The sequence below is a fragment of the Ranitomeya imitator genome, chromosome 1 (assembly GCF_032444005.1).
Source record: "Ranitomeya imitator isolate aRanImi1 chromosome 1, aRanImi1.pri, whole genome shotgun sequence".
In the NCBI taxonomy this organism is placed as follows: domain Eukaryota; kingdom Metazoa; phylum Chordata; class Amphibia; order Anura; family Dendrobatidae; genus Ranitomeya; species Ranitomeya imitator.
In genome coordinates, this window is record NC_091282.1 from 329,525,093 (window position 1) to 329,540,944 (window position 15,852).

The 15,852-nt window shown below is 42.1% G+C and overlaps 1 protein-coding gene across 1 annotated transcript in view; it reads right to left on the reverse strand.

Annotated features, from left to right (window-relative positions):
• The window catches only part of MYO18B (myosin XVIIIB), a 1,113,366-nt gene that overhangs the window by 462,863 nt on the left and 634,651 nt on the right, over positions 1–15,852 (reverse strand). The window contains exon 29 of the mRNA XM_069750613.1: positions 8,656–8,810. Coding sequence (XP_069606714.1) covers positions 8,656–8,810 — 155 coding nt within the window. The remainder of the gene's footprint in view (positions 1–8,655; positions 8,811–15,852) is intronic.

The window sequence follows — 15,852 nt, forward strand, 5'->3', positions numbered from 1 at the left end:
AGATGCTTCACACATTATGCCCCATGAGATACTCCACACATTATACCCCATAAGATGCTCCATACATCATGGCCCTATAAGATGCTCCATACACTATGGCCCCATAAGATGCTCCATACATTATGGCCCAATAAGATGCTCCATACATTATGGCCCAATAAGATGCACCACACATTATGCCCCACAAGATGCTCCACACATTATGACCCCATAAAATGCTCCATACATTATGGCCCCATAATTTGCTCCATACATTATGCCCCATGAGATGCTCCACACATTATGCCCCATAAGATGCTCCAAACTTTATGGCCCATGAGATGCTCCACACATTATGTACCCATAAGATGCTCCATACATTATGGCCCCATAAGATGTTCCACACATTATGGCCCCATGAAATGCTCCATACATTATGGCCCCATAGGATGCTCCATACATTATGGCCCCATGAGATGCTCCATACATTATGCCACATGAGATGCTCCACACATTATGCTCCATGAGATGCTCCACACATTATGGCCCCATAAGATGCTCCACACATTATGCCCCACAAGATGCTCCACACGTTATGACCCCATAAAATGCTCCATACATTATGGCCCCATAATTTGCTCCATACATTATGCCCCATGAGATGCTCCACACATTATGCCCCCATAAGATGCTCCAAACTTTATGGCCCATGAGATGCTCCACACATTATGTCCCCATAAGATGCTCCATACATTATGGCCTCATAAGATACTCCACACATTATGCTCCATAAGATGCTCCATACATTATGGCCCCATAAGATACTCCATACATTATGGCCCCTTAAGATGCTCCATACATTATGGCCCCATAAGATGTTCCACACATTATGGCCCCATGAGATGCTCCATACATTATGGCCCCATAGGATGCTCCATACATTATGGCCCCATAATTTGCTCCATACATTATGCCCCATGAGATGCTCCACACATTATGCCCCATAAGATGCTCCAAACTTTATGGCCCATGAGATGCTCCACACATTATGTCCCCGTAAGATGCTCCATACATTATGGCCTCATAAGATACTCCACACATTATGCTCCATAAGATGCTCCATACATTATGGCCCCATAAGATACTCCATACATTATGGCCCCTTAAGATGCTCCATACATTATGGCCCCATAAGATGTTCCACACATTATGGCCCCATGAGATGCTCCATACATTATGGCCCCATAGGATGCTCCATACATTATGGCCCCATAATTTGCTCCATACATTATGCCCCATGAGATGCTCCACACATTATGCCCCATAAGATGCTCCAAACTTTATGGCCCATGAGATTCTCCACACATTATGTCCCCATAAGATGCTCCATACATTATGGCCCCATAAGATACTCCACACATTATGCTCCATAAGATGCTCCATACATTATGGCCCCATAAGATACTCCATACATTATGGCCCCATAAGATGCTCCATACATTATGGCCCCATAAGATGCTCCATACATTATGCCCCATAAGATGCTCCACACATTATGGCCCTATAAGATGCTCCATACATTATGGCCCCATAAGATGCTCCACACATTATGGCCCCATGAGATGCTCCATACATTATGGCTCATGAGATGCTCCATACATTGTGGCCCCATATGATGCTTTATACATTATGGCCCCATGAGATGCTCCATACATTGTGGCCCCATACGATGCTCCATACATTGTGTGTTGTGAATTCAGCTTTTGGGCTCCCTCCGGTGGTTGTAGAGGGTAATGCAGTTGTGCCTGGACTGCAGGATTGGACAGGTGTATCTGCTAATTGCAAAACTGACTGGGGTATATAGCTTTGCAGGACTCTTTAGTCCCTGCCAGTTGTCCATTGTTTTTGGAGGATTCACATCCCTTCTGGTCTCTCCTGTTCGCTGTGCTTTTCTTCAAAGATAAGTCCTGGCTTTGTTTTTGCTGTCCACCTGCTGTGGACCTTATAGTTCTGTGCAATTTCATGTTTTTTCTTGTCCAGCTTTGTCTGTGAAGTATTTTTTGCAGCCTTGCTGTGTCTCTGGAGATGCAGATATACCCTCCATGTCTTTAGTCAGATGTGGTGTTTTGTATTTTCTGTGGTGGATATTTTCTAGTGTTTTAATACTGACCGCATAGCACTCTGTTCTATTCTTTCTATTTAGCTAGTATGGCCTCCTATGCTAAATTCTGAGTTCATGTCTGCGTATGTTTTTTCCCTCTCCTCTCACAGTCAATATATATGGGGGGCTGTCTGTCCTTTGGGGATTTTCTCTGAGGCAAGATAGGTTTCCTGTTTCTGTCTTTAGGGGTAGTTAGTTTCTTAGGCTGTGTCGAGGGGTCTAGGGAGTGTTAGGTACCCCCCACGGCTACTTCTAGTTGCGCTGCTAGGTTCAGGGTTTGCGGTCAGTACAGGGGCCACCTTTTCCAGAGCACGTCTCATGCTGCTCCAAGGCCACCAGATCATAACAATTGTGGCCCCCTAAGATGCTCCACACATTTGCCCCATTTGCTGTTGCTGCGATTAAAATAAAAAAAAAATCACATACTCACCTCTCTTCGCTCAGGCCCCTGGCACTTACGATAGTCACCTTCCTCGTTCCACCACTGCGCGCTGCTCTGTCTTCCATCCTCTGCACTGACTGTTCAGGCAGAGGACGGTGCACACACTAATCGCATCATCGCGCCCTCTGACCTGAACAGTGCAGAGGATGGAAGACAGAGCGGCGCGCAGTGGTGTAATGAGGAAGGTGACTATCGCGCAATGCTCATCTCCCCGATAAACTCACCTGCTCCCGGCGGAGTCCCTGGCAGCGTCTCACTGTCAGATGGTCTACGGGAGTCGACGGCGTCTTCCTGTGTTCAGCGGTCACGTACCGCTCATTACAGTAATGAAAATGCGTCCATATTCATTACTTTAATGAGCGGTACCACTTGACCGCTGAACACAGGAAGAGCTGATCGGAGACCATCAGACATGCAGGGACATGTTATGGACCTGGTGGTTAGGAGCACCGGGAACGACTTGATGGGTAAACGCACACAGGACAAGCTCTGGGAAGTGGGAACTCTGCTGACCGCAACCCCTAATCCTATCACACATCTAGAAATAGCCGTGGAGCGTACCTAACTCTACCTAGACGCCTCTTCACAGCCTAAGAGCTAACTAGCCCTAGAGATAGAAAATAAAGCCTACCTTGCCTCAGAGAAATTCCCCAAAGGAAAAGGCAGCCCCCCACATATATTGACTGTGAGTAAAGATGAAAGTCACAAACACAGAATTGAAACAGGTTTCAGCAAAGGGAGGCCAGACTTACTAAACAGACTGAGGATAGGAAAGGTAACTTTGCGGTCAGCACAAAAACAACAAAAGACCACGCAGAGCGTGCAAAAAGACCTCCGCACGGTGCGGAGGTGCCACTCTGCATCCCAGAGCTTCCAACTAGCAAGGCAAAATCATAATAGCCAGCTGGACAAGGAAACAATGAACGAATAATAACTAGCAGGGACTTAGCTTCTGCTGGAGTAGACAGGTCACCAGAAAGATCCAAGAGCGAACTGAACCAGTACAAGAACATTGACAGCTGGCATGGAGTAACGATCAGAGTGGAGTTAAATAGAGCAACCAGCCTAAAACTAAACTAGGTCACCTGTGGAAGGAACCTCAGAACCAGCAGCTCCAATCACAGCCACCAGAGGGAGTCCATGGACAGAACTCGCCGAAGTACCATTCATGACCACAGGAGGGAGTTCGATAACAGAATTCACAACAGTACCCCCCCCCCCTTGAGGAGGGGTCACCGAACCCTCACCAGAACCCCCAGGCCGATCAGGACGAGCCAAATGAAAGGCACAAACCAGATCGGCAGCATGAACATCAGAGGCAACAACCCAGGAATTATCTTCCTGACCATAACCCTTCCACTTGACCAGGTACTGGAGTTTCCGTCTCGAAATGCGAGAATCCAAAATCTTCTCCACCACATACTCCAACTCCCCCTCGACCAACACCGGGGCAGGAGGGTCAACGGAGAGAACCATAGGCGCCACGTATCTCCGTAATAACGACTTATGGAACACATTATGGATGGCAAAAGAAGCTGGAAGGGCCAAACGAAATAACACAGGACTGAGAACTTCAGAAATCTTATACGGACCAATAAAACGAGGCTTAAACTTAGGAGAGGAAACCTTCATAGGAACATAACGAGACGACAACCAAACCAAATCCCCAACACGAAGTCGGGGAGCAACACAGCGCCGGCGGTTAGCGAAACGTTGAGCCTTGTCCTGAGACAATGTCAAATTGTCCACCACATGAGTCCAAATCTGCTGCAACCTGTCCACCACAGTATCCACACCAGGACAGTCCGAAGGCTCAACCTGCCCTGAAGAGAAACGAGGATGGAAACCGGAATTACAGAAAAAAGGCGAAACCAAAGTAGCCGAGCTGGCCCGAATATTAAGGGCGAACTCAGCCAAAGGCAAGAAAGACACCCAATCATCCTGATCAGCAGAAACAAAGCATCTCAGATATGTTTCCAAAGTCTGGTTAGTTTGTTCGGTTTGGCCATTTGTCTGAGGATGGAAAGCCAAGGAAAAAGACAAATCAATGCCCATCTTAGCACAAAAGGACCGCCAAAACCTCGAAACAAACTGGGAACCTCTGTCCGAGACGATGTTCTCCGGAATGCCATGCAAACGCACCACATGCTGGAAAAACAATGGCACCAAATCAGAGGAGGAAGGCAATTTAGACAAGGGTACCAAATGGACCATCTTAGAGAAGCGATCACAAACCACCCAAATGACCGACATCCTTTGAGAGACAGGGAGATCTGAAATAAAATCCATGGAAATATGTGTCCAGGGCCTCTTCGAGACCGGCAAGGGCAAAAGCAACCCACTGGCACGAGAACAGCAAGGCTTAGCCCGAGCACAAGTCCCACAGGACTGCACAAAAGAGCGCACATCCCGTGACAAAGAAGGCCACCAAAAGGATCTAGCCACCAAATCTCTGGTACCAAAGATTCCAGGATGACCAGCCAACACCGAACAATGAACCTCAGAGATAACTCTACTAGTCCATCTATCAGGGACAAACAGTTTCTCCGCTGGACAACGGTCAGGTCTATCAGCCTGAAACTTCTGCAGCACCCGCCGCAAATCAGGGGAGATAGCAGACAAAATTACCCCCTCTTTGAGAATACCCGCCGGCTCAGGAACACCCGGAGAGTCAGGCACAAAACTCCTTGACAGGGCATCAGCCTTCACATTTTAGAGCCCGGAAGGTACGAAACCACAAAATCAAAACGGGAGAAAAACAGCGACCAACGAGCCTGTCTAGGATTCAACCGTTTGGCAGACTCGAGATAAGTCAGATTCTTGTGATCCGTCAAGACCACCACGCGATGCTTGGCTCCTTCAAGCCAATGTCGCCACTCCTCGAATGCCCACTTCATGGCCAACAATTCTCGATTGCCAACATCATAATTGCGCTCAGCAGGCGAGAATTTTCTAGAAAAGAAGGCACATGGTTTCATCACCGAGCCATCAGAACTTCTTTGCGACAAAACAGCCCCTGCTCCAATCTCAGAAGCATCAACCTCGACCTGAAACGGGAGCAAAACATCTGGCTGGCACAACACAGGGGCAGAAGAAAAATGACGCTTCAACTCCTGAAAAGCCTCTACAGCCGCAGAGGACCAATTGACCACATCAGCACCTTTCTTGGTCAAATCAGTCAACGGTTTAGCAACACTAGAAAAATTAGCAATGAAGCGACGGTAAAAATTAGCAAAGCCCAGGAACTTCTGCAGGCTCTTCACAGATGTCGGCTGAGTCCAATCATAAATGGCCTGAACTTTAACAGGGTCCATCTCGATAGAAGAAGGGGAAAAAATGAAACCCAAAAATGAAACCTTCTGAACTCCAAAGAGACATTTAGACCCCTTCACAAACAAGAAATTCGCACGAAGGACCTGGAACACCATTCTGACCTGCTTCACATGAGACTCCCAATCATCCGAAAAGACCAAAATATCATCCAAATATACAATCATGAATCTATCCAGGTACTCTCGGAAGATGTCATGCATAAAGGACTGAAACACAGATGGAGCATTAGAAAGCCCGAATGGCATAACCAGGTACTCAAAATGGCCCTCGGGCGTATTAAATGCTGTTTTCCATTCGTCGCCCTGTTTAATTCGCACAAGATTTTACGCCCCTCGAAGATCTATCTTGGTGAACCAACTAGCCCCCTTAATCCGAGCAAATAAATCAGACAGCAGCGGCAAAGGGTACTGAAATTTGACCGTGATCTTATTAAGAAGGCGGTAATCAATACATGGTCTCAAAGAACCATCCTTCTTGGCCACAAAAAAGAACCCTGCTCCCAACGGTGATGACGACGGGCGAATATGACCTTTCTCCAAGGATTCCTTTATATAACTCCGCATAGCTGCGTGCTCTGGTACAGATAAATTAAACAGTCGGCCCTTAGGAAACTTACTACCAGGAATCAAATTAATAGCACAATCGCAGTCCCTATGAGGAGGTAGGGCACTGGATTTGGGCTCATCAAATACATCCTGGTAATCTGACAAAAATTCAGGGACTTCAGAAGGAGTGGAAGGCGAAATTGACAGCAATGGAACATCACCATGTACCCCTGACAACCCCAGCCGGACACAGACATAGATTTCCAATCCAGGGCACTAGGACAGTAATCCTATTAAGGTACCTGTATGCTCCTAACTTCTTTTTAATCACGTTTTTTACTCACAGTGGTGTTCTTATATTGGCCCTGGTATATAATATATTGGACCATTGCAATACATTATTATTTATCACAGCACTTGAGCACTTTATTTGTTTATATATATATATGTATTTGTGTGTGTTTCATACAGATATATATATATATATATATATATATATATATATATATATATACAAAATAATTTTTTACACAAAAAAACATTTTTTCTTTTTTCGGCATCAGGTTTTACCTATTGAGGCTTACTATTTTATACATATTTATGTAATATCTATAGCAGTATATGTCCTGCAGTGCACATCCTTTTTAATATTTTATATTTCTGTATTATCATGTGTTATCATAATAAATAAATAAATTGAATATTTGCACATCCTAGCCTGGTGGTACTTCTTTTCTGTGATCCTTGCTTTAGGTTTGGTGTTCTCTATATATTGAGTGGGTTCCACTTCTTTTGTGTCACACTTTTTATGCACTATATATATCAATTTTATGGAAAGTATTTTATGTTCTATAAATTTTAGATTATTATTCCATTTCTTTATTTTATGTATACTGTAGATATAGTGTATATGTGTGCCGTTTAGTCATTTAAAAACTACAAATGACCATGCAGAGTGTGCAAAAAGACCTCCGCACCGACTCACGGTGCGGAGGTGCCACTCTGCATCCCAGAGCTTCCAACTAGCAAGGCAAGATCATAATAGCCAGCTGGACAAGGAAACAATGAACGAATAATAACTAGCAGGGACTTAGCTTCTGCTGGAGTAGACAGGTCACCAGAAAGATCCAAGAGCGAACTGAACCAGTACAAGAACATTGACAGCTGGCATGGAGTAACGATCAGAGTGGAGTTAAATAGAGCAACCAGCCTAAAACTAAACTAGGTCACCTGTGGAAGGAACCTCAGAACCAGCAGCTCCACTCACAGCCACCAGAGGGAGTCCATGGACAGAACTCGCCGAAGTACCATTCATGACCACAGGAGGGAGTTCGATAACAGAATTCACAACAGGGACAGTGCCAGGAGCAGGTGAGTATGTCACCGCGCCGCTCCCCCGCCAACCTTCCCCCCGACAATGACTCGACTGAGTATAAGACGAGAGGGTCACCTTCAGCCCAAAAAAGTGGGCTGAAAATCTCGGCTTATACTCGAGTACATACGGTATAAAACATCTCATATGGGAAAGCTGCTTTTTGACTGGAGGAGACTAATGTTAATTCATATAAATTGCAAAAGGGCTTAGTTTTTAAAATGAGATAGTTAAATATTAAATATTAGGTTGGCTATTAGGTTTTATAAAACCTCTTTAAAGTTGAATGGGCTGGGAACCAAAAAAACCTGTAAAAGGCAAACAGTGCAAAATATTGAAACAAAATTGCAAAAATGATTTTTAGCCCAAAATACATGCATTTAAATAAAAAAAAATGTACCCAAAGATGACTAACTGCTTTAATTAAGGATGGAAGAGCAACATGTATCAAGCCTCATGTACCTGATTCTATGAAAGTAAATAATGAAACATCCCATTGAATGATTGCAATTAAAGTCTCGGAAACCACAACAAATTCAAAAAGTACCATATATTAGAAACATTTGATAATATTCTTATTGTTGAATTCCCCATTAACTATACCAATACAACATTGGGGGGGATTGTTATTTTCATGTTGGAAAGATGGGTTTATATAAAACAATTCAATCCATCATCATACAACATTGGAATATCATACAACATATGACATGTAAAACATCAGTTAGGCCGAACATCATATAAATAAATTGTTAATAAATGACAATAACAGCCAACGCATTAGATATTTTTTATTAAAATAATATTTATGGTTTTCTCTTACTTTCTTTGTCTTTTTTCTAACTCATGGTTCCGGATCTGTTGGTTTTCCATTAACACTCTTGTGTCCTCAAGGTCAGAGGTCAAGTGCTTGCACTTCCTCCTTGCTTGCTGAGCTGCTCGCCTAGCATTCTCATAAGCACTTTGTAAATCACTGAGCTGTGGGACCAAAGGGAAAGGTGAATGATACCAGCAATTTGTGTGCACGATTTATGCTCTGGCGCACATATTTGTACAGCAGAAATTGTCGTTTAATGGACAGATAACCCCCAAGCAACTGTACTATTCTTATTTTCTGCCATCTGTGATGAAAACAAGCGGAAGAAAAGGCTCCTTTATAAATCAGTCACAAGCCAAATAAATGATTATGGAAATAGATGAATTTTATTCATTTCCAAACTACTGGCAGGTTCCAATAGGGCATTGTCAGAGCAATCTATAAATCTTAGAAGTCAGCCATGCATTTTATTTTCCACATATGACTTTGCATAAAGTAGTTTGATAAACATTACAGAATAAGCTGTGCCAGAGAAGAAAGCAATATAAATGCTTCCAAATATTAAACTGCGGCGAAGGTCATTAAATAAATGTACTGCGTAAACAGTTCAAACAAAATCAGTGCAAGTACTTAGTGGATATATAGCCTACACCAACATTTAACAATAATAGAGGTACTTCCAGAGGCATACCTTCCAGCTATTGGGCTCCATAACTAAATCAGCAGGATTGTGCACAGTAACTTACAGACAGTGTCAGGATGGCGCCGTGATACTAATTAAAATGATGCCTTGGTTGGTGAAATCTGTCTTGTGGTTGTTATTTAATCTTTATTTTCAGCTTTCAGTTATTGATCTGCTCGTGCCTCGGGGCGGCCTGTAGGGGAGCTTTGTGTGGTTCTCTGCTTACATATTCATGTGTATGGCTTCTAACAGGTCGCTGATCCCTCAGTGACCTGCCCCCTATTTTGCATACTGAATATAATATGTTTTGAAGAAAAAATTTCACATTCATCAGGTAGGTGCCCACGGCAGAGTGGAGAGAGGTGGAGGATGACCTTAGCGACTGGCAACAGGTTATTTGTCTATACTATTCAGTTACACATGGAACAGTGTGCAGAAATGTTGTGGACTGCTCTATATAATGAAACGTATTCCAATCATCTGCACACATTTTTTTATTTAGACACTTATTTGATTTTTTTCTTTCAGATCCTATCTGTCTCTGCTATTTCTCATTGTAAGTTCTCAAACATCCCTTTTGTTATATCTGTGTCAGTTTCACCATTCCTAGTCAAAGGACAAACATCAGCACATTTGTCAAGTAAGCTTATTTTACATATTTCAAAGTAAAACTTGGCGATCAAGTTAAGTCTTGTGCCCCTCACAAGGTGTACAAGCAGTGTGTGCAGAGTTTACAGATGTGGACATTGGGAGCATGGGATAAGATGCCATTTGGCATACCTATAGTTTGGCGAGAGCCAAGAGATCATTTCAAGAGTTCTTTTTGTAAAGTGAAAACTTCAGGATATAACAAAACAAAATATATATAAAAAAAATAGCATCCTAGTCTACATAGCTATATGTTGGTGCCTAATTCAGCTGAAATCCCTGTGCCAGTTTTCCTTGAACTACCCTCTTTTCAAAAATAGCATTATGATAAGGAACAAAGCGACAACAAAGATTTTGAAAATGTCTCAGTAAGGGATTTGACCAGCATGAGCTGAGTGATTTGGCATGAGATTTGGGACTATCAAAAAAGGCTTCACAACTCCTAGCATCAAGACTTCATGAGAAAAACTTGCCTGGAAAGGGAGTAAAGATATCCTTCTCTCAATCCAGAGAAAGTTCATTTCTGAAATACATTAGAAGTGATAATGGCTTTGTTTATAGCATAACATAAGATGGTTTAATTCAGGAATTGGGAGTTCCACTATATAACTTGAATGAATGACAACTGTTCATCGATAGCTTAAAACAGAGCTTAACCCCTTCACGCCGCGGCCCTTTTTCCCTTTTGCATTTTCCTTTTTCGCTCCCCTCCTTCCCAGAGCAATAACCTTTTTATTTTTCTGTCAATATGGTCATGTGAGGCCTTATTTTTGCGGGACAAGTTGTACTTTTGATCAACGCCATTGGTTTTACCATGTCTTGTACTAGGAAATGGGAAAAAAATTCCAAGTGTGGTGAAATTGCAAAACAAGTGCAATCCAACACTTGTTTTTTGTTTGGCTTTTCTGCTAGGTTCACTAAATGCTAAAACTGACCTGATATTATGATTCTCCAGGTCATTACGAGCTCAAAGACACCTAACACACCCAGGTTGTTTTTTTATCTAAGTGGTGAAAAAAAATTCAAAACTTTGCTAAAAAAAAAAAAATGCACCATTTTCCAATACCCGTAGCGTCTCCATTTTTCGTGATCTGGGGTCAGGTGAGGGCTTATTTTTTGCGAGCTGAGCTGACGTTTTTAATGATACCACGTTTGTGCAGACACATTCTTTTGATCGCCCGTTATTGTATTTTAATGCAATGTCGCGGCGACCAAAAAAACGTAATTCTGCCGTTTCTAATTTTTTTATCGCTACGCTGTTTAGCGATCAATCAAGTTAATTCTTTTTTGTTATAGATCAGGCGATTCTGAACACGGAGTTACCAAATATGTGTAGGTTTGATTTTTTTTCTATTGTTTTATTTTGGATGTGGTGAAAGGGGGGTAATTTAAACTTTTATATGTTTTTTATTTATTTCATATTTTTAAAAACATTTTTTTAAACTTTTGCCATGCTTCAATAGCCTCCATGATAGGCTAGAAGCTGGCACCACTCGATCGGCTCAGCTACATAGCAACAATCATTAGATCGCTGCAATGTAGCTGAAATGAAGGATTGCTATGAGCGCCAACCACAAGATGGCGCTCACAGCAGGCCAGCATTAGTAACGATAGAGGTCTCAAGGACCTCTATGGTTACCATCCTGATGCATTGCTGACCCCCGATCATGTGACGGGGTCAGCGATGCGCACATTTCCGGCCGCGCAGCCGGAAACGGTAGTTAAATGCCGCTGTCAGCATTTGACAGCGGCATTTAACAGGTTAGTAGCAGCGGGTGAATCCCGATTTCACCTGCCGCTATTGCGCGCACATGTCAGCTGATATGTCGCGACTTTGATGAGGGCTCACCTCCGGAGCCCACATCAAAGGGGGAGACACGACATGCGCAGTACTAGTACGGCGCATGTCGTGAAGGGGTGTGTCCACCTCCACAATGGCAATTTATCTGGTGCATTCTCAACTGGCTATTCAGTTTCTCTTTGTGAAGGATATAGAGACATAAAGACTTGTTGCAATATCACAAACACAATTGGATCATGTGTTGACCGTATATTAGTATGCTTACTTCTTGGTCAGCTACGCAGATACACTAAGTATCCTTGTTTTCTGTGCATGTAGGAAAGCAGAGCTCATGAGAAGCCATGGCCTCCAATATGTAACTTTAAACTTGGTGATCAAAACATTCTACTGTACATGAGCCACTTGTTGACAGAAAATAAATTATATTCCCACCCCTGTACATGAAACTGGGTCTCATGAAGCAATTTGCTAAAGCTTTGGCAACTGAAAGAGACTGTTTCAAGTATCTCATTTTGGCATTTCCTAGCCTGTCATTTGAAAAATAAAGGCTGATGTGCTTGATATTAAGCAGATTCGGCAGCTCATCAAAGATGAACATTTTATCGGGACAATGTCAGAACTAAAAAAAATGCTTAGTAATCATTTAAAGACCTTGTTAAGGACTTTCTTGGAAATCACAAGAAAGAGATACACCAAAATTGCACAGAAACTCTTGGAGAGGTGCAAAATGCTTGGCTGCAATACGAGCATGAAGGTGCATTTCTGCATAGCTATCCTGCTAACATCCCTGAAAATCTTGGTGTAGTCAGTGATGATAAAGATGAACGATTCCAAGATTTGAACGTCATAGAGGGATGGTATCAGAGTAGATATGATGTACATATGATTGCTTACTACTGTTGAAGTATCAGACGAAAGTGTCTACAGATTGAACACTCTAAGAAACTCTCTAAGCATAATTTTTTACATAACTGTTACCTAACTTTACTATTTGCACACCATTTGACTTACAGCAACAATATATCCTTTGTATGAACAACATAGCTTTAAATCAGGGGTGGGGAACCTTTTTTCTACCAAGGGCGATTTGGATATTTACACCATCCTTTGGGGCACCATACAAATCGCATATTAACTCTGCCCACAAAGTATGTCCTGATGCTGGCACTGGCACCAGGATGTAATCTGTCAGTACATGTGCCTCAGCGTTTAGTAGCAAATACTGTGTGCGCATGCTCACAGAGCATGAAAAAATTAAAGGGCTGGTGGCCGTCAAAACATAGGTGCCAACCAAAGCACTGTGGTCTCCATGAATCTACTAGGGTGTCAGAGAAAAGGTCATAGTGGGTTGTAAATGTCCCACGGGCCTGAGTTTTCCCAACCCTGCTTTAACCCCTTAACAACTGCCGACACGCTTGTTAAGGGGTCGCAGTTAAGGGTACTTATTTCTCAGCGCGGCTTTTTAATGGCTCTGAGAAATAAGGGTATAGCACCCTGCAGTTTCAGAAAATATCCCCTGAGAACATGATTTGGGTCCGTTTTTACCATCCCCAGTCTTGTGATCACCGTTATTCACCGAATAACGGTGATCGCAGAAAAAAAAATCAGACTTCCCATTCATTTCTCTCTCCTCTGATATGATCTAGCATACCAGAGGAGAGAGAAATTGGGTCTCCCGAAAACCCCCCATACCTTCACCTTCCCAGGACCCTCCGGCTCCATCTCCCGCCCCTTCACGTGATCTTCCCAGGAGAAAATGGTGGGCAAATGTGCAGTGCGCCTGCCGAGATCTTCTGGCCAGCATCCAGCAACAATAAGAGATATTTCCTATTGGTTCATTTTTAGCACTGGGATAAACCCTATCACAGTAATCAAAATATAAAAATTGTAAATCAAACCCTACTTTATAACCCCGCTAGTTGGGTAAAAATAATAAAATTTAAAAAGTGTATTTTTTTCTAGTTTTTCATTATGGTAATTGTTGGGGCTAAGGTTAGGGTTGGGCTACGGTTAAATCTAGGGTTAGGGTTGGGGCTAGGGTTAGCCTAGGGTTAGGGTTGGTGCTAGGGTTAGGGTTAGAGCTAGGGTTAGGGTTGGGTTAGGGTTAGGGCTAGGGTTAGGGTTGTGTTGTGGTTTTGGCGTTACAGATGTGGTGTTGGGATTATGGAGTGGTGTTGGGGCTACAGTTGTGGTGTTGGGGTTACGGTTGTAGTGTTGGGGCTAGAATTGTGTTGGGGTTAGGGATGTGCTGGGGTAAGGGTTGTGTTGAGGTTACGGTTGTGTTGGGGTTACGGTTTGAGGGTTGGGGTTGGGGTTAGGGTTCTGGTTAGGGATAAGGGTAGGGTTGTGGTAAGGTTGGAGTTAGAATTGGGGGTTTCCACTGTTTAGGTACATCAGGGGGTCTCCAAACGTGACATGGCGCCCACCATTGATTCCAGGCAAATCTTGCGTTTAAAAAGTCAAATGGTGCTCCCTCCCTTCTGAGCCCTGCCATTCGCCCAAACAGTGACTTTCCCCCACATACGGAGTGTCGGCATACTCTGGAGAAATTGCACAACAAATTTTGTGGTCCATTTTCTCCTAGTACCCTTGTGAAAATAAAAAATGTTGGGGTCTAAATTAAATTTTTGGTGAAGAAAGTAAAATGTTCATTTTTTCCTTTCACATTGCTTTAGTTCTCGTGAAGCACCTGAAGGGTTAATAAACTTTTTGAATGTGGTTTTGAGAACCTTGAGGGGTGCAGTTTTTTGAATGGTGTCGCCTTTAGGTATTTGTTTTCATATTGACCCCCCCAAACTCACTTCAAATGTGAGGTGGTCCCTAAAAAATGGCTTTGTAAACTTTGTTGGAAAAATGAAAAATCGCTGGTCAATTTTTACCCTTATAACTTCCTAACAAAAAAATTATTTTCCAAAATTGTGCTGATGTAGGGTAGGCATGTGGGAAATGTTAGGTATTAACTATTTTGTGATTTAAGGGCACAAAAATTAAAAGTTTGAAAATTGCAAAATTTTCAAAATTTTGGGCAAATTTCCGTTTTTTCCCCATAAATAAACGCAAGTCATATTGAATAAATATTAGCACTATCTATCTATTACATATATCTTTGTGCATGGGAGAACCCCTATAAGTTTGTTGCCATATGAAAAATATAATCGTTATATTTAATAAGGAAAAACTTGCTTAATTGTAGACATCTTTTCAAGGTTGGCCGGTGGCTTTGTCCAAGCTTTTAATTTTTGCTCTCGCTGCAATTGAGTTGGACATCTCTGATATATTTTGTTCTTCATTTTTTACTTCAGTTAAATCCTATTTCTCATTATTGGCCACCAATAGTATGCACTGTATTTCAGAAAAGTCAAAATTTAAACAGAATTTTTTTCCCCTAGATGTGTATCTTGTGGGTTGAGATGGCCTTGAATTTCTTCAGTTGCAGCCTAATAGCCAAATGGTTGTCCCTTTATTTTGTACCACAGATTAATACCACATTGATAAACAGCACAGTAAATCATGGGGTGTGTTTCCCTGATTTTGGCTGCTTTGTATAAGAAATATGTCATAAAAATGACATATTTGTGAAATAAATGCAATTTTTTTCCCTTACTATGAAACAAATGTTAGGAGTGATTAATTTTTGGTCTGAAAGTAATATAGTGCTTCTTTCATTCTGGTCCTTACTGTGTGTGTAAGCAGGCTAGGGCCCCATTAGGGGGGTGTTAACACAGAAGAAAAAGCACAATAAAACTAGGAGAGCATTAACCTAATTTCTATTGCAAATCTGTCATAAAAGTATAATATTTGTGAAAAAATGGTAAATTAATTTTTTCACATTTGCTTTGCATCAAATCCATAAAAATGGTGGGCCAAAATATTCACTACACCCCCAGATAAATATGACTATGGGTGTAGTTTTCAAAAGTGGGTATTTTAACGTGGTTTCCAGTATTCTAGCAGGCAAAATAAACTTGACATAAAGCAAAACAATCTAAATTTATTGCAAAATGCTAAAATGACACTTTTATATTTAAAAGTCTTGAACTATGCTCAAAATATAAAAAATGTTTGTCAAATA